General features: G+C 50.7%; 1 protein-coding gene across 1 annotated transcript in view; it reads left to right on the top strand.

Annotated features, from left to right (window-relative positions):
* PLXNA4 (plexin A4) overlaps positions 1 to 15,150 on the top strand; it is a 432,633-nt gene extending 417,483 nt beyond the window's left edge. The window contains exons 31-32 of the mRNA XM_046670407.1: positions 5,699 to 5,849; positions 7,918 to 15,150. Of these exons, the coding sequence (XP_046526363.1) occupies positions 5,699 to 5,849; positions 7,918 to 8,013 (247 nt within the window). The 3' untranslated portion in view covers positions 8,014 to 15,150. The remainder of the gene's footprint in view (positions 1 to 5,698; positions 5,850 to 7,917) is intronic.
* The last annotated feature ends 8,797 nt before the right edge of the window (positions 15,151 to 23,947 follow it).

Below are 23,947 nucleotides of genomic sequence, written 5' to 3'. Positions count from 1 at the left end.
CTATCCTTTTCCCCATGTCAGAGAGAGAGTGTCCATCCTTGTACTTGAAAATTGCCTTCCCCTTTACAGAGGAACCCTTGGCCACCTCAGTAACAGAGTTCTGCTTAAAGGGTTGGACTCTGGTTCCCCCTCCCCTCTGTTCTTTGATCCCCTCCCCTGCCCTTCTTGCTGACCCACGTGGTGGGCATGCAGCCTTCGCTGTGAGAGAGAGAGAGAGCTAACTCTTTCATCCTTGTATCTGGATGATGTCTGAGTCACCAGGAGAGGCGCTCACCTCCCTCTCCGTGGACAGTGGCTCATTCTTCTGACGTAGAGCTGTTAGGAGCAAGCCCTCCTGTGTGGTCAGCCAGCTCTTCAGCAAAGAGCGAGAGGAAGGAGGCAGCAGCTGGGCTTTTGGCCAGCCCTGCTCTGATGCAGTGTCACTGTGATGGGACCTCAGGCAGGGAGGAAGGGAGCGGGGATGGGAAGGGCTGGGAGCACTTATGAAACATCTGCATAGAGGACACTTCCCCAGAACACAGCCAGTTAGTCTGAGGTGAGAGGAATGCATGCGCCACGCTAATGGTCTCCCTTTCACTTGGTGCTAAATGAGATTTGTGCCATGCAGCTGCTATAGGTCATGGGTAACCCCAGCCCATTTGGTTATTTTTAGGAGTGGTTTGATGGTTTCCATTTCTTATCCCACTAGTTTCTTAGCAACCAGTGGCGCTCTCAGGAAAGTCATCTTTCACTTGCTTGAGGTCCCAAATTCTTTCTCCTCTCATCCTGGGGTGAGGGTAGAGAGACAGAGGGATCAGGAAACAGCGTGGACAGGTCTGGAGATCAAGCCCCGAGTACTTCATCACTTGGAAATAAATGGACCAATTCTACTCTCCTTCCCCAAGGAGGCTGGCCTCCCAGCTTGTCTGGCTGCTGGAAAGTGAAGTCCACCAGCACAGAACTGGCTCAGGATCCACACAGGGCTGAGCTCCCACCTCAGCCTGCTGAGGGCACTGGCAGGCCCTGGTTCAGAAGAATGAGGGTAGCACGCCATCCTCTTGTGGCCAGGGCTCATGCCCACTTCTGAATTCGCTGCCTGACTGCTGTGAGCATGCAGATGCCCCAAGCAGGACTCAGGCTTAGTGACTCACTGCTGTGGAATGCACTCCCGACACACTTAGGGGGCCCTCTGACCCAGCACAGCTAAGGAATGGGGTTCCCTGTGGCTGGCCCTGTGTATAGAAGGCATGGGAAGCATGTGCACTCAGGAGGCCTCACAAACTCTGGTGGTTGAACAGCCTAGATGATTCTATCAGCATCTATGCTGGCTTGTATCTCCTAGAAGTTCATCTACCCAGCCTCCCACGCATCCTCTCTCCCATCCTCCCACCTGTCCTCCCATCTCGTCCTCCCTCCCATCCTCCATCCATCCTCCCAATCATCTTCCTTCTCATCCTCCTACCCACCGTACCTCCCATCCTCCCCTCTCATCCTCCCTCCTGTCCTCCCTTCTTTCCTCCCACTTGTCCTCCCACCTATCCTTCCATCCCCTTCCTGCCTGGAAACACCTTGCAATTCTAGTGATCTGTGGCCCCACTGTAGACACCCAGTCTTTTCTACCTCCATCCAAGTATTAGGGCTTTTGCTTGTGGCCACATCTGGATAAAGGGAGAAGAATCTCTTGGTTTCCCAGCAACAATCAACTGCTACACTCATCTTACAGAGCAGAACTCAGCAGTGTTGTCACCACGAACTGGTGTGTTATGATCAGTTGTAATTTCTATTTCATTACCAATAGCAGTAAAATGTTCATGTGTGGTAGTGATTCCCTCTCATTTTAAACTGGAAGAGATTCACGGTTATCCCCGTGGCAATGTCAGCATCACTCAACTGCAGACATGGGCTCACCATGTAGGAGTGAGTGCACCAGAGTCACAGTTGGACCCCTGGGAATTGACTAGGGGCGTGCCACACATTTGAATGTCATCTATCACATGTGTCACAGCTTAAAACATGTTAAGAATTTTAAATATTTAAATACGCCTCCTAAGGAAACCATCCATTCAAAATATAAAACCTTGACAGTTCACCCTGGGAGCAATACTGGACGTGGAGTATAGACATTTCATTAACTTATTCATTAATCCAGGGGCCAGACGTTTATGGTATCCATCATGGGTGTATTGGACGCTCGGGGTGTATTAGACTCGATCTTTCTCTTGTGGTTCTCGTGGTCAAGAAGGATGTGCAGACGGGCACTCAGCAGGCCAGGCCCATGAACTGTCATGGTGGGGAGCTTGGGGAGTAAGGGCCTGATTCCGCTGGGCCTGGAGAGGTCGCTGAATGATCACAGAGGAAAAGATTTCTGTGCAGGGCCTTGAAAAGCAAGTATCTGGGGGCATTAGACCAACAGGCTTAAATGTGTTTCAATTCTGCATCATTGTCCTTGAGGTGTTGGGGGGGATGATAGCAGTTTGTTCTTCTTGCAGAGTCCAGGGCATTGGAGACCACCTTCTCCATCACTAGAGCCATCCAAAAGGCAGAGATGAGATGCCCACTATCACACCCTGAGCCCAGCCCATAGAAGCCCACAGACGTGAAACACGGCAGACTGGTCGACATCCAAGGATCCAGCTCTCTGGGGCCCTTTCCTTGATAGCAGCTCCCTGAGCAATGATGTGAGGACCACAAGGGTGCTGATGTCCCACGTGGTATGAGGAAACTCAGCAAAGAAAGCTGAGTAAGGCCAGTGGGGGACCCCAGACCCCCTCAAGGGGCCAGGCCTCAGCAAGGCCAGCTCGAGGGCTTTGTGGGGCACTTTCAGAGCACCAGTCCCTTCTGCAGGGGCTCGCTTGCATGCAGAATTCCCAGAGAGCAAGTTCAAGTACAGGAGCCCAAGCTGACCTTTCCATTCCTCATGCACAGCCAACTGATAAGAACACTTGTTGGAAGTGCATTAATGGGGTGTAATTGCGTTCCCACAATCAGTCAGGCTTCTCAGTGGCAGAGCCCAGCACGAAGGCCAGCCAGCGAGAACTGAGAAGGAAGCACGTGTGCACACAGCTGAGAGAGGCCAGGGCAGGCTCTTTATCAGGCTCAAGGGGTGCTGCCAAGGGGTTGGGGTTGGCCAGAGCTCTGGGGGATTAGCGAAGAGAGGTCCAGGCAGGGTCAGCAGCAAAGCCCTGCAGGGAGAATGGGCCCGCTTAGCACCAGGCAGGGCTGGGGACAGGAACAGAAAAGAATGTCAGCCAGACCCCAAGGCCCACACCCATCCAGGGCAGTGTGCTGTCCACAGCCACTCAGCTCAGCGATTGAGAACTTGCCAAGATGAGGACATATGGTAGATACACTCACGGGCTAGCGTGTGGCCACAGACGTGCAAGGGTTCAATCCGGCACCTCTGCACATAGGCAGCAGAGGAGAGACAGAGGCTCAGTGCGGACCCAACCTCACCATTAGAGAGAATAATGCAAAGCGGGGCTGCCACCCAGTCCATCAGGTGAGGAGATTCAAACCTCCGCCCTCTCCCACTCCACTCTCCACCCTGCTCCCTGGCCCTTCCCTTTCTAACACACATAGGCAGATGTACTTTCTAAATTTTTTTTTTTTTTTTTGAGAAATGGACTGGGCTTTTAGTGCCTTGCAAGCCGTTGCAAAGGGACAGGGTGCTGGACATCTGCTGTCTCCGGTGGAGATGGTGGTCCCTCACCGGAGCTCTCACGCACCTCAGGGACCTTCAAGGCAGTAGTCAGAGTCCTGGTGCTGTTTGCAAAAGGCCTGGTGGCTCCATCCGTCAACCTGTGAAAGGAGTGTGGGCAGGTAGCACGAACAGCAGGAGTCGTGTCCCATCAGTGGGAACGTGGGTTTCTCATCCTGGTCAGTCGCTCTGACTGTCTGTGGGTGACAGAGTGTGACTGTCCGGAGGAGCCTCTGGACCCAGCCGTGCTACCAGCGCTGCATCTGGCTGCTGGCTGAGGAACCAGAAATGAGGAAGCATGTCTGTTCCTGTTTCTCACCAATGTGACCTGAGAAAGTAACCCTTGACCTACCAAACATATATGCTCAGTAGGCACGGAATCTGTGAGGGGACAGTGACACACATCTTGGGAGTGGTAAGGTTGGGAGCCACCGCTGAGGTCCCTGGGTCTCTGCTATAAAATGGAACATTGGCATTTATTGCCTTCCAGAAATAGTGGCAATGAATCGAGGCTCTCGCTGGAACTTTCCTACCTGGAATGTCCTTACCCAGAACCCTGAGGAACCTGAGGCTGTGTTTGGGGGTGGGTTGTGAGCCTGGAGCAGAGTGGGCTGTTCTGGGATGGAGCAGAAGAAGCAGAATGAAATGGGACAAGGCACTGAGGGCCTGAGGGCTCTGAACATGGGGACAGGGGGTAGAGGACCCCACACTGAAAGAAGGTTGGAAAGAAGGGCAGTCTAAATGACACTGGAGGCAGGACAGGTCCGAGCACGGCTGCAGCTCAGAGTGTGGTGGCCAGCCCAGTCCTCGCAGGCCTGGGAATGCTGTGGTGGCAAATTGAACTGTCATTCCATTGCAGCCCTTGAGCATGATGGCTGGAGTAGCACATGAGTGCCACCTCTGCCAGCCTGTCACCCAACTCCTGGGCACTGATGGGCAGAGGTGGAGATGGGGGACGGACACAGGACGGATGGATTCATGGCTGGTGCAGTGAGAGGTACAGGGCCAAGGTCCAGGGTGAGATGGTACTGGAGCCTCTGAGAATGCCCCCTACACTCACCTGGTCATCATCACCTGCACTTACACTGGAGAGAGTGAGTGCTACTCCTGAAACTTTGTGCCCCAGGTGACTCAACTGCCTCCCTCTAGTCCCCGCCCTGGCGACTGTCTCCACCACCCTCCTCTGTTCTAGGTTCTCAGGCCTGTTCTCCCAGCATTGAGGCCGCAGGCATTCAGTGCTGGCTGAGCCGGGATGCCGCCAGGCCTCCAGGTGTGGTCCCCGCTGTCCTGATGCCTCCCTGCTTTTGCACGTTCCTGGTGCCTTTGGTGTAACTCACAGCCAGCAAGCGCCAGGGAGTGGGTGGGGGTGGCTGTCTTTGGGGCACCGGGGCCCTTCATTCCTCTTTAGGAAACTTCACAACTCCCCTCTGGCAGGGGAGTTTGGGTTTGCTGCATAAAATGTCAAATTGCAGAAATTAAAAATGTAAATGCTGGCATCTAATTAACCAGTTGACAGCAGTGCACAGCTGCAAGTGACAGTGACTGATTGCCTTCTGCCAGCCTCTCTCCCCAAGCAGCCCCGAGCCCTGCCCTCCTCCCGTTTAACCCCTGGAGAGGAGAGGACATCAGGGCAGAGCCCTCGGGCTCTGTGGAGGGGACCTCTTGCATCTATGGGTGGAGGGGTGGGGTGTAAGATGTACACAAGAGACAGACTGGACCACTCTTGGCCGGTAGCTACGAGCAAAGCCAATATAGGAGACGACCCATCCTTACTCCTGGCCCCACCTCTGTCCACTCTCTGACAGTGTCTGGGCCACTCCCCAAATCCCTTCCCTCTGTGCCTCCTGCATCCAGAGCTGCAGGGGGCTCTTCTTGGGCCAGACCCAGAAGCCCACTTGGGGGAGAGAGCCCACCATGCTTCCCAGAGGGTCAGGCACAGGCATCCATGAGGAGTTTCCATCTCTCCTCTACTCCATATGCGTGGCTCCAGCTCCTTTCCTCCCCACTCCCATCCCTTGGCAGGTATTACTCAGACATCGGGAAGATGCCTGCCATCAGTGACCAGGACATGAATGCGTATCTGGCTGAGCAGTCCCGGATGCACATGAATGAGTTCAACACCATGAGCGCGCTCTCGGAGATTTTCTCCTACGTGGGCAAGTACAGCGAGGAGGTGAGCCCTGCCCTGCTCTGGGCCTGTTGGGAAGGACAGGGGCAGCGACGGAGAAACCCCTGCCCACAGTAGCCTCTACGCACAAGAGCACCGCCCCAGACACCCCACCTCTGCTGGAAACTTGCTACCGCCCAGGACCTGGGGGCTGAGCTCCCTGGACTGGGACACTAGAAACGGTCCATTCTCCAAATTCTGCACTAATCCCTGCTCTTCTCAGATATGTAAATCAAGTATCTGTTTCTTTCACTTTTTTATTTTTATTTCTTCCCCACCATTCCCTCTCTTGTATTTTTTCCATTTCTCCCTCTGATCTAATTCTCTTTAAAGGAGAAGTTCCCCACTCCCATGGGCAGGCCATATGGTGTGGAGTGGAATGAAATGGAGTCAGAAGAAATACAGAACAGAGTAGAATGGAATCTATTTTTAGTTACCGTATTCCCTTGTTGGAAAACCTCACCTGGAGTCATTGCCACTGCAGACATTGTAGCAGTTTCTGACCAGTACCAAGGTGCTTATAGGATATAAGTGTTCTTGGTCATGCAGGCTTAGACCAAGTGGGTTCAGAATCCATGCTCCCTGTGTCTAAGCAGAAGCACCCTCTCTGTGAATGGAAGGTAGTAACAGGAGCTGAAGCCAGTGCCTGGGTCCTCCCAGCCTTGTCACCAAGAGAGGGCCCAGGAGCCTCAGGTTAAGCTAGGAGCTCCAACGGGGCCCGGGGCCTGGTGTCCCACAGGCCATGAGTAGCACAGTGCTGTGAACCTCAGGTGAAGGGGAATCCAGCAGTGGGTCCCTTAGGGGAGGGACCCCAGTGTCAGCCTGTGGGCCAGTGCTGGTCCAGAGCAAAGTTTTCACCTGTTGGTGGCCACCTGAGAGAAGTAAAGACGATGTAGAGTGTGCCAGTGTCTGAGGACAACTGCATCATCTTGGAAAGAACTGTACCTTAGTCTAAGTACGCTTGTCTACTGTTAGTGTTAAAATGTCCCATCCTTTGAAATATTGGTGCCAGTAACTGGCAGTTCTTGGCCAGCTAAGACGTTGGCAACTCTATCTTGGTCTCGCCAATTAAAAACACGTTAATTGGGCCAAGAAATCCGAAGCTCTGGGAGCCTCTCCCCTCCCCCTCGCCTCACAGGCCCTGCTCCCTGAGGCCCCAGCACCAGTAGCTCCCACCCATTTGCCACGTGCCCCTCATGGAGCAGGCGTTGTGCAAAAGGCACTCCTGTATGTTACTTGACTTTTCCTCTCTGCTGGAGCGGTCCACAGCAGCACTAGGAGTTCCCACGTTCTACAGATGAGGAGATAAGGGCTCAGAGAGGTTGCAGGTTTTGCCCCAGATCACCCAGCTAGAGACCAGTGGAGCCATTCTTCAATCCCACAACTCCTGAGTCTGAGTCAAATCCTAACACATTTTCCATCACAGTCTCTCCCTGTCGTTGTCCTCCACCAATCCTCTGACCTCCCAAAAGGCTTTGGCAGACATTATCCACCAGGTGATAAAGCCAGTAAAGCTTAAGACATAACTCTTCGAGGAGGATTTGTTTTTTAACTGGCAAAGTGAAGCCAAATGACTTTCTAAATGTGGAATTTAGGGCTTTGGGGAGCTGATGGGGAAGATGCTCCTTTTCTGGAAGGAGGATGGGATTTCTTGATATCCACAAAGTCACGTTCCCCCGAGACACTGAGCAGTGCACTTTGCATTGGGTGTGGAACTGAGCTGTTCACACATACAGGTAACTTTAGCATCTCTGCACAGGTGTTTCTGCCCACTGGCAGCTGTCTTTCATGGGCAGTAAAATGTACACATTGATTCAGACATACTGCAGTGTGTGCTGGCATCCTGTGCTCATTGCTCATTGATGCACGGGTGCCCACAAGTCATACGCCATGCCGCAGTGCCCCCATATCTCCCCATCCCTGCTCCCCAGGATGCCTGCTTACTTTGCAACTTCACCTGTGCATCTTCACACGCACTCCTCCTTCTGACTACGTCACCTTGTCTTCGTGTACCTTAAGAACACAGACACATATGCACAAACTAGTAACCGCCCTCTTCTTGGCCCTTCAACAGATCCTCGGACCTCTGGACCACGACGACCAGTGTGGGAAGCAGAAACTGGCCTACAAACTAGAACAAGTCATAACCCTCATGAGCTTAGACAGCTGAGAACCGTCCTTCCAGGGCCCCCTGGAGGGAGGGACACACCAAGCCGTGCCTCAGTCTAGATTTTCATCTTTACCAAGTGCAAGTTCCGACTGGCATCAGCAGCATCCCCTAAGCAGCGCTGTCTCTCTCTCTCTGCCTTTTTCCGTCTCTCCCTCCTTCCTGGATCCCTTCTCTTTCACTTGCTCTGCCGACACAATTGAACCAAGCCACCAACCCTCAGTTAGTCCAGGATGGCCAGGCCCACAGCAAGGGGGATCTCTTTCCCAGATGACCCCATGCATCCGCAGCAGGGCCCAAACGTGGATGAGGAGCCATGGATAGAGGATGTTTCTATGCTGCTACTTCCCCTTCCCCTTCTTGAGGGCCCCCACATTGGTCCAAGCCTTGGCTGGGGAAGAGGCAATGAGCTCAGTATTATCTTTGCTGGGAAGACATCACCTGGCTCTCCCCACATTTCTGTCTCCAAGGGTCAGTCAGTGGTATGGTCCCTTTGCAACTGTGAGAAGAAAGGCCACAGCTCCTGCATGTGGCTGGAGTTGGGGGGTGCCTGTGAGGATTTGGGAGGTGCCCTGCAAGCTGCCTCTCACTTGTTGGGTTGGCCTCCAGAGGCCTCCTTGTCCCCTTCCAGTCTTCTTGGGGCTCTTCAAGTGCCCATAGGGACCTGCCTGCCTATCTCCTCCCCTGCCTGTGGAAAGCCAGACAGGAAAAAGAATAGCAGTTACATTCCACCATGGAGATGCTCCTAACCTTATAATCTGGCTCGTAGTGGCAGAGGTACAACATGGAGGGGGTGGAAGGAAAGAGAGTTGCATCTAACCTGGAAGCAGAATTTGTTGTTTTCCATTCATCCCCAAATGCAAATGAATCACGACCATAGTCATAGGTCTAATCCATTGCCAGATCCTCGATGCTGTCTGGAGAAAGCACCTCCATCCTCCTTGGTCATCGCTCATCAAGGGTCAATGTGAAATGCAGAGTGCATCCGGGAGATTCTACCTCCAGCTGTCTTCATGGCTTCCTCCCCACCATCCTTCCTGAGAACTCTATAGAAGGCTGGGGCACACAGCCTAGCCCCTGTCTCCCCTGCAGAATCTGGTGCCATTGCTATGCAGATGACTTTGTCGCTGGACTGTCCAGACCTCCTTGGGAATTATTTCATCAACATCTCAGCTGTCTCTTTAGTCGCTCTCTTCCTTCATCTCCTCATCATTGGAAGAAGTCATCATTGAAAGAAACACACTCAAGCACAGCCTCACAGAGACAAACCAAAAGGCCAGCCAAACTCAGCCCCTGGCTTGTCATGTCTGGGAGGGACTGAAGAGTCAAGCTGAAGGATCTGGCTGGAAATGGGAGGAGGGACACACAACTGACCTCAGCCCTGGCATCTGTTTTTCCATCAGTCCTTCTGTCTATGGATACATCATTATAGCCAGCCAAGCAAACGTGTGCTCAGACGTGGGTTACCTAGATGAGCAGGGGCTATGGTGAGAGATGGTCTAATGGTGGGTCATGGAAACCTGTAATCTTGAAGGGACCTTAGATGCCATCTCCACCTATGGTCCAGTCTCCTGCCATAAGCAAGAATGTCTCCTGGCAGCCCTGGTGTCAAGTTGTACACCACTGTGGGAGACAAGGAGAAGCATTGTCTAAGGTGGGGTTGGGGATGAGGGTTCCATGGTGTTGCCTTCACTCCCTGAGCATCAGGCATCATTCCCTGCCATCCACTCAAAAGGGGCCCTGCGTGGAAAGAGGGGGAGCCACACCATTTCCAGCAAAGTCTGTGAAGCATCCTGTACTTTGAATGCTAGCCCCTTTGGATATGAATATGTGTGCTGTGTGTGAGCTTATGTGCACGCACGCGCTTGTATGTATGTGTATCTGTCTGCCCCAGGAGTAGGCAGAGAGCCCAGAAAGATTTCTTGTCCTGTGTGGGGGATGTTGACGTGTTTTCCTTCTCTACCCTTGCTCAACATTCCTCCTGCAGCTTTGGGACATTCAGTGCTTGCCTTTGATGCTGAGTGTGGATGGGTGGAAGGAGAGGGCCCCCGTCTGGAGGAAATCAGGGTCGTCCCTGGCCAAGGGAGGCCTGGACTTGACTGGAAGCCAGGTGATGGTGACCCAGAGCAGGGCATCATGTGGCATCAAGGAGGACAAACAGTGAATAAAACACGAGTAACCTAACCAACAAGAAGAGAATGGGAAAATATGCATGTCGGGGTTGGGAAAATAACCAAAGGTTTTGGCAGATGAAGTGCCGGGTGAAGAAGCATGGAATTCCTACCCTGGAGCATTTGACTTCCTCCCAGGCAGCCACGGGCCCTGGTAGGCCAGGAAGGAGTGTGCGGGAGGCGGGCTGACTCCTCGCCACTAAAATATTTTTGCACATGTGAAGGGTTGGGGAGAAGAGAGACACAAACATATTTAACACAGATTTGCTGAATGGAAGCTCTGTGTGTGTGTGTGTGTGTGTGTGTGTAAGAGCATGCATGTGTGTGAGCGCGTGTATGAGTGAGTGTGTTTTGATTTATTTTTTAAGTTTTGCACAGTTAGAGAAAAAGATGAACAAGCAGAAAAAAGACTGTTATCACGGTTCTGCGGAAGCTTTTCTTTTTTACCGCATTATTATTCTTGTTATTGTTCCTTTGTCGGTACAGAACTTTTTTTCTCCATGTTTCTGTTGTAAGAGAAACTTCAGACACCTCAGAGAATCATAAACGTCAGGAAGAAAGAGGACGACCATCTCCTGGCTCTCCTCGGTTCTCCTGGGGGAGGGCATCTGACTTTAATCGGTGGCTGGGTGTTGCTGGCACTTTATCTCTGGCCTGTTAGGGAACAGAGAACTAGCACAGTCACGCTGAGCCACGACTCATCTTGCCTGTAGAAATTCTTTCCTTTGGCTATTTGTTTGTTTTCCCTTTTTTTTTCGTTTGCATCGTTGGTGCACGTGTGATGCATTTCAAAGTAAAGACAAGGCAGCAGTTTCAAAAAGCTGTTCTTTCCCCTAAATCTTCTTCCTAAAACTCCCCTTGGCATCCGCCATCTCCTCCTGGCAGGTGAGAGACCCCGAGAGCTGCCCTGGCCGCATGTGGGCCAGCACGCACCAGAGAAGGGAATGGGGCAGACGGGGTCCTGTGGAAGGGAGGGCCCCTCCCTCTGTCACAGTGAACATGCAGGGTCACAGTTCTGTTTAAGGTGGAAGCTTTATTTGATTCCTTGAGTCGAGTCCTGGGCAGAGCAGGGGAGAAGAGGCCGTCTCCCTCACCTCCCCCTTCATTTTCACCTCCCGCATCCTCCACCCATTGAGACCACTAGGGTCCAAAATGGTACCAGGAGATCAGGCAGTCGGAATAACTGAGCTGGGTTGGGTGGGAAGCTTGACTGTTGGAGGGAGAGGGGCTGAAGGCGGGTGGTGGTGGGCAGGTGGGGAGCTTGGGGTCCTGAATTTAAAAGAATGGACAGATAGAAGCTGAGAAAGGTAGCTGTAGGCTGGTCGTTTCTGCTGGGCACAAGTCTCCCCAGGGATGTGCTTTTCCATTCTTTGTCCTTCCTTGTAAGGAGAGACCCTGACATTCCTTGGTAACTGCAAGTGGTGCCAGTAAGTGAAGTTGGCTGTTGTGTCCGTTACTTCCTCAGGAATTTTTTTTTTTTTTTTTTTTTTTGCCTTCTTTCAATGTGGTTTTAAATTTGGGGACTGAGAATAACCTGAATGTCCCACAGGCCAAGGTATGTTTACACCTCCAGAGTGACGTGCACACCAAGAGGCAGCCCCACAGCCTCCCTCTTGTGAGCCTGTGGGTCAGTGAGTGGGGCCCAAGATGCTTGAGAGAGAGAAGTCATCCTAAACAGGTTCCAAAGTTTGAGGCAGACTGGCCAGGACTGTGCCCAGGCAGAAGCGTGAGTTGTCCACAGGTGAGGTCTCTGACCTTCCTCCCTCAGCCTCAGCTCTCAGCTCCCAGCCCAAAGTTAATGTCGGTGTCCTGTCCCAGCGCCCACCACCCCAACTCCCCCCAGGTCCTCCCTCTCTTGTCCCCATTGCATGTCTGGCTTCTGAGTTTGCCCCTCCCCCAGCACAGAGGCATGTGTCCCCTTGTCCCTCTTGCCCACCTCCTGCGTGCAGCCTCTGGCCCAAGGCCATGTGTCCACTACAGTACAGGAGTTGCCTAGCCCCTCAGTGGATAGCTCAGCCCTCACAGTCTAGCCCTCTGGGACGGCCCTGGGCTCCCCCACCCTCCCAATTCTGCCTCCATGAGCGGTCAGGGCTCCCTGGTCCAACCAAGGCCCTGTGGGTGCCCCACGAGAGAAGCCACAAGTGATGATTTCCCAAATGACCTCTCCTCTAAGAGCCGAGTCCTGCTGATGTTTCCAGAATCCTCAACAATGCTGGGATGAGTCCAGGGATTAGCAACCCCTGCTTTGACCTAAAAGGGAAAGCCTCATTTTTCACCTGTCTTCTTTCTCAGGACTAAGGGGGCACTTCTTTTGGCATCACAGGATGCAAAGTCAAATATTTAACCTAGTGAATGTTAAGGTTGATCATTACTAATCAAGGACAAACTTTCCTGCCTCACAGCGAGCCCAGGAGGGAGAGGAGACGCAGGGAGGCACTCTGCAGGCAGAAGGCCGTAGACACTCCTTTCTCGGTCCTGGACCACAGCGCTTCAGGAATGGGCCACCCCAGTGAGCAGTCTCAGCCCAGAGGCCTCTGAGAGGCCTTTCTGTGAGTGTATAACCTCCAGGTACCACAGTCTCCACCAGCCCTCAGAGAGGACCCTGCTCCAGGCAGATCTGACTCCTTCTGAGCCTTTCTTCTTGCTCCCAATTCTCACCAAGATCTCCTCTCAGCCCCTCACTCTTCCTGTCAGCTCATAGGACGGGCTCCTGAGGGCCTCGACCCCTCAGCCCCTCCCTTTTTCTTTATACTGTATGTGGAGTGTTTATTTGGGATTTGCAGTTGTTTATCTTTTGTTTGTGTATTTTAAGAGTACAAGATGAAGGAGGAAGCCCAGGTATAAAGTCCCAATTACTGGGGGGAGGAGAGAAACAACGTGGTTTACCTGTAACTTCCAAGGGGATGAGGAGACCCTCAGGGCCAGTGGCTGGAGGGTATTCCCCGGGTGTGGACGTGCCAGGGGAAGCATCCTCCATGGCTGCTAATATTCTTGGTGCTTCCCCTGCCTCTTCGATGGCTGGAGCCCACAATGCTGCTCCCTTCTCCTCCCATCACCTCACCCCCACGGGTGGAACAAACAAGAGTCTTATTTTACAGAGTGGGAAGCTGAGGTACAGCCACAGGGGACGCTGAAGAGGCCTCTCCTGAGAGAGGCTGCCCCACCCCGAGCCTCTTCTCCTCATGGTGCTCGGAGGGTGGCCAGACCCTCCACTGCGAAACTAAATGACCCTTCCTCCCGTTTGGAAAGGCCGCTCTGCGGTGAAAGTTTCAGACATTCAAGGGAGACCATTTTTTTTGTAACTATAAATCTTTGCTCCCAAATACAATTATTTGTTTTATTAGGGGGAGTATCCAACTTTATAAAATATATAGGATTTTGGCTTATAAAAATAATACCTACTCATTAGAGTCCCAGTTAAATTTCTTGAGTAGACCAGTGACTACCCCAAAGCAAAACAAAACAAAACAAAATCCCTAATGAATAAAAAGAGATTTCTGTTTGTATTGGCAGAGATAGTGAGGTGGGCCATGGGCCCGGGGGTCCTTGGTCGGCAAGCCCACCTTCCCTCCCCTCCGCCTCTGTTACTGCTGTCCAGTCCTGGCTTTCCGGGCTGCCCCTGGTGTTGGCGAATCCTACACAGTTCTCATCAGTCAACTTCCCCCAAACTGCAGGGAGAGCCTGTTAGGGATGGGTCGGGGAAGGACCCAGGTCCTCTTCCCCGAGAATGCAAACGTTCATGGCAAATAGGTGTATGCAGCTCATCTTCCACCGGTTTCTTTATCTGGAATTAGAACTTCTTCTGTTAGTATCTTTGCTCTTACGATGCAAGCACATTTTGGAAGGGCTGCCTTACAAAAGTAGAATTCAAAACAGGGCATACAGTTAAAGAGCAATGCAAAAGACACTTAAAAGACTGAGACCACTTTACCAAATAGGACTCTTGAGCGCAATTCAGGCACACGGCTGAGTTGGGATAGTGTCCTCGTGTGTTCTTCTTCCCTCTTCCTCCCCCAATATTCCCGTCAGCTTGTTGGCTCATTAAACTTTCCGTTCTTTAAAAAGAAAAGCTAGTTTACCTCAAAGAATCTTGTTTCCATTTGGAAACCAATGGCTTTGTGTTTTAGAGTGGATGACCCTCCTCTCCATCACTGCCTGCCTGGGCCTGGTGTCCTTGAGGCCCAGGGTCTGGCTTAGTCACATGTTGGCTGTGCTGACCAAGAACAAGAACCCCAGGCCCTGAGATGGGAAGGAAGAATTGGATGCAGCTGCCCTCCTCCCCACTTTAGCTTGTAGAGACCAGCCTATTTCTTCCATCAGGGTCCTGCCATGTTACCATAGCAACCAGCAACTCCAGGGTACCGCAACAGACAATGGCTTAGTGAGCCAAGGCGTGGAGGGAGAGGAGTTTGGCCTGGTCAGATGACCCAGAGTGAAGTCTCAAACACTAGAGGAAAGGGAAGGAAAAGGAAAGATGGATGGGTGGTTTAAAGAACAGGCAGGGGCCTTTGAGCATCAGAAAGAAGCCACCGAAGGGTGGTCATTCCTGCTCCAGTCACCCCCTTCCCGCTGCGCCCCATTTCAGTTTCCATAAAGCTCCCACCTTGAACACTGACCCTTTGTTAGAACAAAGCAAAACATATCTTTAGACAACAGTGTTATAATGAGCCTCAAAGATAGGTGGATGAAATCTATTAGAGGAAGGGGTCTTCTGGTTTTGATTTTTAAAGAAGAGTATCCTAGTAAGATTAAAAAAAAAGATTTTAAAAAAAAGTTTTTAAAAAGGAAACCTATGCTATTTAAATTGGAGCCCAGTTGTAACTTGGTAAAGGCAAGCTTCTGTACCTTTGTTATAATTAATTGTATACCTGTGTATGTAAATATAAGGCATTCCTATTTTGCAGTTCAGAACAAAAAAAAACCTATTTGTAATATAGAATAAAGTTTATTAAAAAATAATAAAACTGCAGTTTGGGATTTGGGATCTTTATGTGTCTGGCTGGAAGGGGGAGGGAGATGGGAAGGGGGAGAGGCCATAAGTAGGCGCTGGTGGCCTCTACAGTGTGGAGTTACGACACCTTCTCTCTCCAGCTACGTGATGTCTAACTCAAACAGCCAAGATGCATCCTTTTACTTAAGGCTCTGTCCTCAGTTCTGAAGCAGATGTCTCTGGAGGCGGAACGCTTCAAGCTAGGAGAGCAACCGTACTCCCAGTCAGTGCCGCCAGCAGACAGCACTTTAGTACGGAGCCCAGACAGCCTCTGACTCCCTCTCAACACAGCCCTCCAGGCCCACGCTCTGGAGAGAACACCAAGGTCACCATCCCTGCTTCAAGTCTTGGCAAGCACCACCGAAGTGTGAATGTTTTATCAGTTCTCCTCCTCCATTTCGATAGAGGGTGGCAATCTTGGCCCCGGTTGTGCCTATAGGGTAGAAATAGGATGGGGAGAAGGAAAATAAAAAGGGTGGCAAGGGAGGTAGGGAGCAGCGGAGAAGACGGCACGTCTGCCCAGCGCACACTTCTGTCTATGGCCCAGATCTGTAGGCTGAGGGAAGGGAAGCGAACGCAGATGCAGCATGAGCCCCAGCCTGGGCCCAGGAAATCCGTGTCATGCGCTCTTCATCCAACTGGCTGCTGTGGGCAGACGCTTTCCCTCTCGAAGCCTCGGGTCAGCAGATGGAGAAGGCTGAGTGATATATCTCCAGGAAATCCCAATCTTCTTATTTAAAATGAAAACCATGAGAGAAGAGATTCAGGAAGGAAGCAGAATAAGGAAGGAGAGATAGATACTCCAAAAGAGGATGATGAAGGAAGGAAGGGATGCAGGAAAGAGGAGAGTGGAGGAGATGTAAGACAGACCCTGGGGCACCCAACAGCTGATAAAACTTCAGGCAAATTCTACCCTCCCCTACTGCCTGCTGCCCCTCAACCACCAACCCTTGAGCTCCTAGAATTAGTGACCGCAAGACCTAGCACAAACTGAATGGATTGAAATCAACCAGAGTGGGTTTTCTTAGTAGTTCAGATTCACAAGGAAAGTATAATTCATGAACAGGAAGATCTTTTTCCCTTCTCCTGAATAGCAAGGCAAGACGTGTGATCTTGCTCAAAAGTTCAGATTGGAATTCCACATACCATCAAGTTCCTGTTGTGTCCTCAGACCCCTTTACCTATATGGTCCCATGTTTTATCACGATCAACAAGCATGACCTTGAGCAGATCACCTCTCTGTAACTTTTGTCTCCTTATCCATAAACTGAAGACAGTTCTAACTGCACTATGAAACCCAGGACATGGTGGGGACGGCTGATTCAGATAACTAAAGTGAAAAAGACCTCATGCACTACGAAGGGTCGTACATGCATGGAGTACTGTTATTAATCATCAAAATGACATTGTACAAACAGTAGAGTGGATTGGACCTGGGCCCTCAATAACAAATTTAGAGTGGATGCTGTATGTCTGCTCGGCTGCCATAACAGAATATGAGACTGGGTGGCTTAAACAACAGGTACTTATTTTCTCACAGTTCTGAAGCTAGAAGTCCAAGATCAAGGGGCCGGGGTTGGTTTCTGGGGAGACCTGTCTTTCTGGCTTGCAAACAGCCGGCTTCTGTGTCATCACATGGTTCCTCCATGCACACATGCCTGGACAGAGATCTGCTGTCTCTTCTCCTAAGGACACCAGTCTTATCAGATTAGGGCCCCACTCTTACGACTTCATTTAGCTTTAATTACCTCCCTAATGGCCCTTCTCCAAATACAGTCACATTGGGGCTTAGGGCTTCACCATATGAATTGGGGGGGACACACAATTCAGTCCATAACAGACACCTTATGTATTCATTGCAAAAAAGTAAATATATAACACCTTATGAAATATGCATATTTTTTGATCGTTAGACTATGAGATTATTCAAGGCAGAGACTGTATCTATCTCAGTTGAGTTTGTTACCCAAGCTGAATGAGTGTCCAGCACAGAGCGAGGGCTCAGTGAATCATGAATGGATGGAGGGAGGGACAGAGGGAGCACGATGAGGAGAAAGCAATCAGCTACAAAGTTGGTCATTGGGTCATCTCCCCCAATGTGACCAACATGCTCACTGTTATTTCCCATATTAGGCCACACCCCCTCCCATGAATATTTTATCTTTAGGAAACTAATTCTTGAGTTGCAGCCAGTGGCTGTCTTTTGCAGGTGAAGAGAGCAGTTGTTGTGGTCAAAACGTCTCCCTGGATTGGTAGAGCTGCTCCTCGTCAAGCAGGGTAAATGGAGGCAGGTGTAGGTCACTTCCACACCAATCACCTTCTCTAAACCTGTCCTGCTTTTGTTTTACTAAAACTCCCACTTTTGAACACTGACTTGAGGCCTACAGGTCTGCTGGGATTATCTGCTAAAGCTGAAGGCAGGGGTGTGAGGTTGGGCCCATGCACAGGGCTATCTGGCAGATTGTGTCACTCTCCAACAGTATCCACATGCCCTCCCTGAATGAGCATTATGGTTTCCCACCCCAGTAAAGGTAGGCTAGCCAAGCCATTTGCTTTGGGCCAAAAATACAAGCACTAGGGATGTATGTCACCTGCAGCACTCCATCAGCCTGGACCACAGAGTGAGGACAATGATGACACAGAGCAGAGCCACCAGATGACCCTGATGGTTATGTAGTGTGAGTTAAAAATAAACCTTTGGTGGGAGGGCTGTTTGTTACTGCAGCATAACCTAGACTACCCCAATTGCTACAGGGCACAAGAAATTTAACCTGACCAGTAAGTAGCCCTTTAGTTGACAGGTGAGGTATGAAATCTCACCTTTCACCTTCAGAGAATTATTCTTTTGACCTAAGTCTTTTTTTGAAAGACATTATTGGCTAATCACACTCAATCTAAATCATTTTGTGGAAGTTCCTAATTTTCCTGAACTGGATTTTGGACAGATTAGGGAAGACTCGGAAAAAGCAAGAACAACTCTGTAGAAAACAGGAAAGAAGGAAGTGGAGGGGAGGGGAGGTTATGAGTGGAGAGAAATTCGGAGGAGTAAGAGGGTCAAGGTGGACAGCACGTTTGCCAGCTCTGGGCTGGAAGTTTTCTGCCTGGTCCTCACCCAGCCTGCCTATGGTGGTGGAGAGTTTTCAGCTGGGGCAGAAGTCCCAGCACCCACACCCCACACTGCCCTCAGGAGAAGCTGTATTTCCCATCTAGGGATGAATCCAACCAAGGTCATTTTAAAACATAACCTATGGTTTTCTGTATACTTAGATTTTGGTCAATGATCAACTTCCAAGAAAGCAGAGAACTCATCCTTTCCAGGAGTACAGACCACATTCTCAACACAGGTCCTTGCTCAAGATGGCAGCCTCTTTAGGAGGCCAGAAATGACAGTTCCTCGTGATGCTTAGAAAGGTGCATCCACTCACAGATGCTGCCTTTTCTCGGCAGCACCTTTTGCTGCCTGATTCTAATAAAGATCTGATGGCCCCTCGAAGATACAGGCAAGGGAGGAACTCATGCCCCCCAACAGAAGGGGGGCCCTTCTTGCCTGTGTACCACATTGGAATACAGACCTGGGCAGCTGCTTCCCCGCATTCCGAGTCCCCCAACCATTGCCCGAGTAAGCCTGTCTAACCCTAGGGATGCAAAGGCAGGGCCTAGGGGGACAGGAAGCTGGCAGGTCACTAGGGATGCGCTCTCAGCCTCATTCACCAGGAACACATCCTGTTTCCACAACTAAAAGGACCGGATCATGGTGTCCCCCTCAGGTGTGCCTGCCTGCACTGCCCCCAACTCCACACTGCCCTTCTCATTCCTTCTCCCACTGTAGTTTGCTTCTGCTCAATGAACTCCTGTGGGCAACACAGGCTGATACGCCACAGGCTCTGAACTGTGTGAGCACCTCATCTGTACAGATAGCTGTGACTTTGATCCCCAAAACCAGTTTCCTGACCCCCCTTTTACAGGCTGGACATGTTCTCTGCATAGAGTAATGGGGAAGACCCTGCCCATCACTGCCCAGCACTGTTACCTTGCACACATTCCTCATTGCCTCCAAATCTTGGTTCTCTCATCTGTAAAGATGAGAATCATATCACCTTCCTCACAGAGAGCTGTTGAGAGGGTCAAGCAAGGTAAGGGATACACGGCACTAAGAGCAAGTCTTGACGTCTTGTAAGTCTTTAGTAGATGGTAGGGTGTAGTATCGAGTGACAGCCTCCTGAAGGAAAAATCCCACGTGTTGTCTGGCTAGCCCTAGTTTGCGGACAGCACTCAGCACATTGTAGTCGCTCTAAAAATGTTTGCTAAATGAATGAATAAAGCAAAGTTGGTACAAGAATCTTTCAACTGCCCAAATCCTGAAATGGAAGTATAGACTATAGCTTCCCCATAAAATATAGGAATGGATAACTAAAAATGGTAAATGGCTGAGTTTTCCCCAAAAGCAGAGCCCGAGACAAGAGCTTGTGAGTAGGTGGCTTATTTGGAGATACGGTCCTGAGAAACAGAAGTTGGGGTAGAGGAATGAGGACAAGCCAGTTCAAGGGTATGTTATTAAGGTGGTCCTCACAGTGGACAGTGGGACTTAATCCCCCTTGGCCCTCTAGGAATGGTAGAGGGCCCCTCAGAACGTGTCCACTGGCTTCCATCCCCCACTGCTCAAAGGGTGCCAGTGGACTGTTCACACCCTCCACTTTTTTTTGCAAGTGTATAGGAATGGCTAAGTGGTTCCCCCGCCAGAGACCCCAGTGGTAGGAGCAGAGGAGCCCTGGAGCAGAAGGCAAGGGAGATGCAGGGTCTGTCCCCAAAGCAGATGCTGTCAGGCTCCATGTGCATGCCATCTAGTTGCTATGGCAACAGCTGGGGTTGAAAGGTGGGTCAAGAGGGTTTGACATGGGGCACAAGGGAAAACGACAGCACAATATGGAATCCTTTAAAACCCTTAAGAATTCTACAAAAGCAAGATTAAAGTCATTTCAAAAAGTATTTTCTTGGTAAGAGCCCTCGATTTTCTTCTACCTCTTCACTTTTCCCTTACTTCCATCACCATCTGCAGTCACTGCCTTTTCTCCTCCTTTCTACTAATCACAATGAAACCAAGTTTTTATTCCACCTTGAAAGTTATGACATATGAGATAAGGAAAGAATATCAAAGCAACCCCCAGACGTGGGTGTTGGTGAGGGTGGGACTTGCTCACTGGCTCTGTGACTCTCAGAGCGACTGTGTGATTGAAGGTTCCCCAGCACCTTCTGTCTTCTCCTTGGCGCGGCACAATTAGCACCTGATCTGCACGGCTGTAGCCTCTAATTGCCCGCGATGCGCCGCTCGGCGCTTTAACAGAATCAGCGCCAATATGTACATGATAATTTTATTCCCTAATAATTTCACCTTTTTTATGTCCTGTCCCCTCAACTCAGTAATAAACCAGATCTTACGTTTCTTTCATTATGAACTCAAGGCTGGACACTTAGTAATAAGATAAATGCCTGTTGTTTGCTCTAAAACTGAGCCACAAGATCCGGCAACTGAAGAAGATCACGTGATGAAACCAAACTGATCCTGCAGACAAGGTTTTCTAAATGACCTTAGTCTTCCGTAGCCTATCAATTAAAAAGTTAGCTTCCTTCAGAAAATGTAGTGCTGATAGGGTATTGGAGGAGATAAAGATGTGAATACAAGGGTTGGGAAGGACTATAACCCTGTGACAGAGGGTCGTTATCTCCCAGGTCACAAAGGACTTCCTCCAAGACACGATTTCATAAAGTGAGTTGATATATTTATACTACTTACATACATTACCTCATTCAATTCTCAGGACCCAGTGTTAGACGGTAGTTGTCATTACTATACCCATTTTACAGATGAGTACACTGAGGCTCAAAGCAATAAGAACACCAGTCCCAAAAATGGCAAGTGACAGAGGTGACAGAGCCAGGATGCGAGCCTAGGTTTCTCTGATTCCAAACCCTATGCTCTTCATGACTGTGCTATTAACAACAAAGTCCAAACAAAAAGTCTCTCTCTGTGTCTCATTGATGGCTTGATTGATTATCACCACAGCACCAGAAATGCAAAGGCCATTGCAGAGAAAATGAGCAATGGTAGGCGTTGGGTTACAGCTGTGAACTAAAGCAGAGAGAGAAGAATAGAAATTGAACGGGAATTTGGCCAGAGGATTTAGGGACTGCCACTCACGCGGGTGAGACGCTGGCAGGCTTCCTGGCGGGACACACAATAGTTACAGAGGAGTCTGGGTTCAAATCTCCAATACCATACTCAGCTGTATGCGGGTGACCTTCAACAAGTTGATTGACATCGCTATGCCTCTCCTCTCATCTGTGAAATGGAAATCGTTTGTGAGAACGTTGTGAGAATTAGGTGTGATTATCTGCACAACATCCGACACACAGTATGCACACCTCAAGAAAGGTAGCTATTTTTGCGTGTCACTGACTTATCATTGGAAACATGCTCCCTGTAGCTTTTTTTTTTTTTTTTTTCTTTTTTTTTTTTTTTACCCTGGACGTGGCAGAGGCCACAGCTAGAACCAGGGGGAGGGAGGGCATATTGGCAGCCATCCCTCCTCCCCACACAGGCACATCTTCCCAGCTGCAGGAAGGCCAGTGCCTGTTCCCTCAGTAAGCGGTCTGCTCTCAGTCCAGGAGCTGTTTGGAGGCCCTGCTCTGAATTTGCTCCCTGACGAGCAAATTTCATAAAAGGGCCAAGTGCAGACACAGCCCAGACAAGGGAGAAGCAGGGCAACTTCGTGCCACTTCACCTCATCCAAAGGGGTGTCCTTGTTACGTCGTTCTGTCGCTGCCCCCCAGGGAACTCCATGGAACCCCTTCCATCTGGTGTTTGGGTCCCGTGGCTCAACTGGCCTCTTCGGTCTTGGTTCCCCGGAACTCACTGACAGAACCCCACAGACTCGCTACCACTGAGGCCCAGCTGCCAGCGCTCAAGGCGTAAACAATCGTGACCTCTGCCTTCCCTCACACCCCGCGGGGAGCCTAAAGGGGCCTGCCTAAGGTCTCCACAAGCGAGTCCCTCGTCACCGGCACCCTGATTGGCCTTCCCTGGGGGCCCTGAGTCAGATCTGAGGCCAGGCTGGAGGAAAGAGCCGGCCCCAGTGAGTTATGAGGCTGTAATTCCATCAAGGGCTTCTGGAGAAATCGTAAACTCATGTCCCGAGTCTCCCCGTCCCCCGGGCCCCTTTTCTCCCCAGAGTGATTTATGAGCCTGTAATTCTGAGGCGGGGCTGCTTCTTATGTCACATAATTCAAATATTTTCCTAAAGCAACATCGGTGCCTCTCTTGGCTTCCAGCCGCCTCCCTCAGAGCTAAGGAGCGGTGGCAGCACCGTCTAGTGGCTGGAGGCCAGGCGGGCTCCTGGGTGGAATTACCTGCCACACCACTTCCTCTGTAAGAGGAAGGGACATCTGCCTGGAGGTGGTGTAGAAACCCAAGTCGTGCCTGAACCCAAGAAGGTATGAAGGGCCTCTCTGGGGTTTCAAGGACATGCAGATGTGGGCCCAGAGGGACTTACAAAGCCGTGATTTCCGTGGCTCTGCAGATTCAGCTGACAAGCATTTCTTGAGCCCTGGCTGGTGTGGCGCTCATACAGATTCTATGAGTCACAATGCAAAGCCCAGTCTTCTTTCTGTGGCCATGTTTTTGCCCTTCACATCCCTTCAAATACTAAAGACTGTGTAAATGTTTCCACCATCGCCACAGCCCCTCCTGGCTCAGCATACCGCTCTGAGGCCAATGGAACAGACCATTATAGCTCATGTTCGTGCTTTTCTCTCTCTGACATGGTAGTTGATCTGTCTCTCCCATTAGAATATAAACCCCGGGAAGGCAGGGTCTTTCTCTGGTTGGGCTCTGCTGTATCTTCAGCATCTAGAACAGTGCCTGGTCCCCAGCAAGGCTCTGGAAATGTTTGTTGAGTGAAGAATGAATGAAGGAACGAACAAATGAGTGAACATGTGAGGCAGTGAAATGGTCTACAGCGCTGACTCCAGCAAAGGACAGTGAAGCAGAGGTTTGCCTCAAGCCCTAGCCCCAAGCGTGAGCACGAAGGGTGGTGAGGCTGGTACCCAAACCCTCCTGCCGTCTTTTCCTTATTGCTAACTTTGCTTTGGGTGGAGACCCATAGACAGAGCATTGTATTGTGGAAAAAGAGGGTGACTTTCCCGCAGCTAGCACTGGGACAGGGCTGGAGAATGGAACTCCTAAAGGGTAATGCACCCTGCCAGCTGTGCTGAAGTCCTCTGGTCAGCCTGCCTCTGTGTCCTTCATGGGAAACCACAGTGGTGATGTGCCGTCACTGGGTCTCCAGGGCATCTCGCCCTGGGATAGGGACAACAGCTAATGGCTCCAGCTCTGTAGAGTAGTGGCCACCCTCTCCAGCCCAGACTCCTCCTGGGGCCCAGCATCCTCCCCACCTTTCTGCCTTCTGCCTGTGCCTGGCTTTTCCCTTTAAGATGTGTTTGTGTTCTCCTTGGTGGCAGCTGGTAACTATGGAAACTACAATTAGGCTGTTTTGCTCGATGTCTCTAAAAATTGCCAAGTGCAGGCAGCAGCGGTCCCTGACTTACCAGGGACCCACCCCGAACTCTTCCAGAGGTTCTTTTGGGACACACCCTTCCAGCATTTAAGAAAATGCTCCTCAAGCTGCCTGATGAAAGACTAGTTTCTCTTTGTAGAAATTTCCAATTCATCACAGTCCCAGGTTTTTGTAAAATACGATGAAAACAAATTAAAAAAATGAAA

Source organism: Equus quagga, chromosome 8 (genome assembly GCF_021613505.1).
Source record: "Equus quagga isolate Etosha38 chromosome 8, UCLA_HA_Equagga_1.0, whole genome shotgun sequence".
NCBI classification, from domain to species: Eukaryota; Metazoa; Chordata; class Mammalia; order Perissodactyla; family Equidae; genus Equus; species Equus quagga.
The sequence above is the reverse complement of the archived record's forward strand: the minus strand, read 5'-3'. Positions and strand labels throughout refer to the sequence as shown.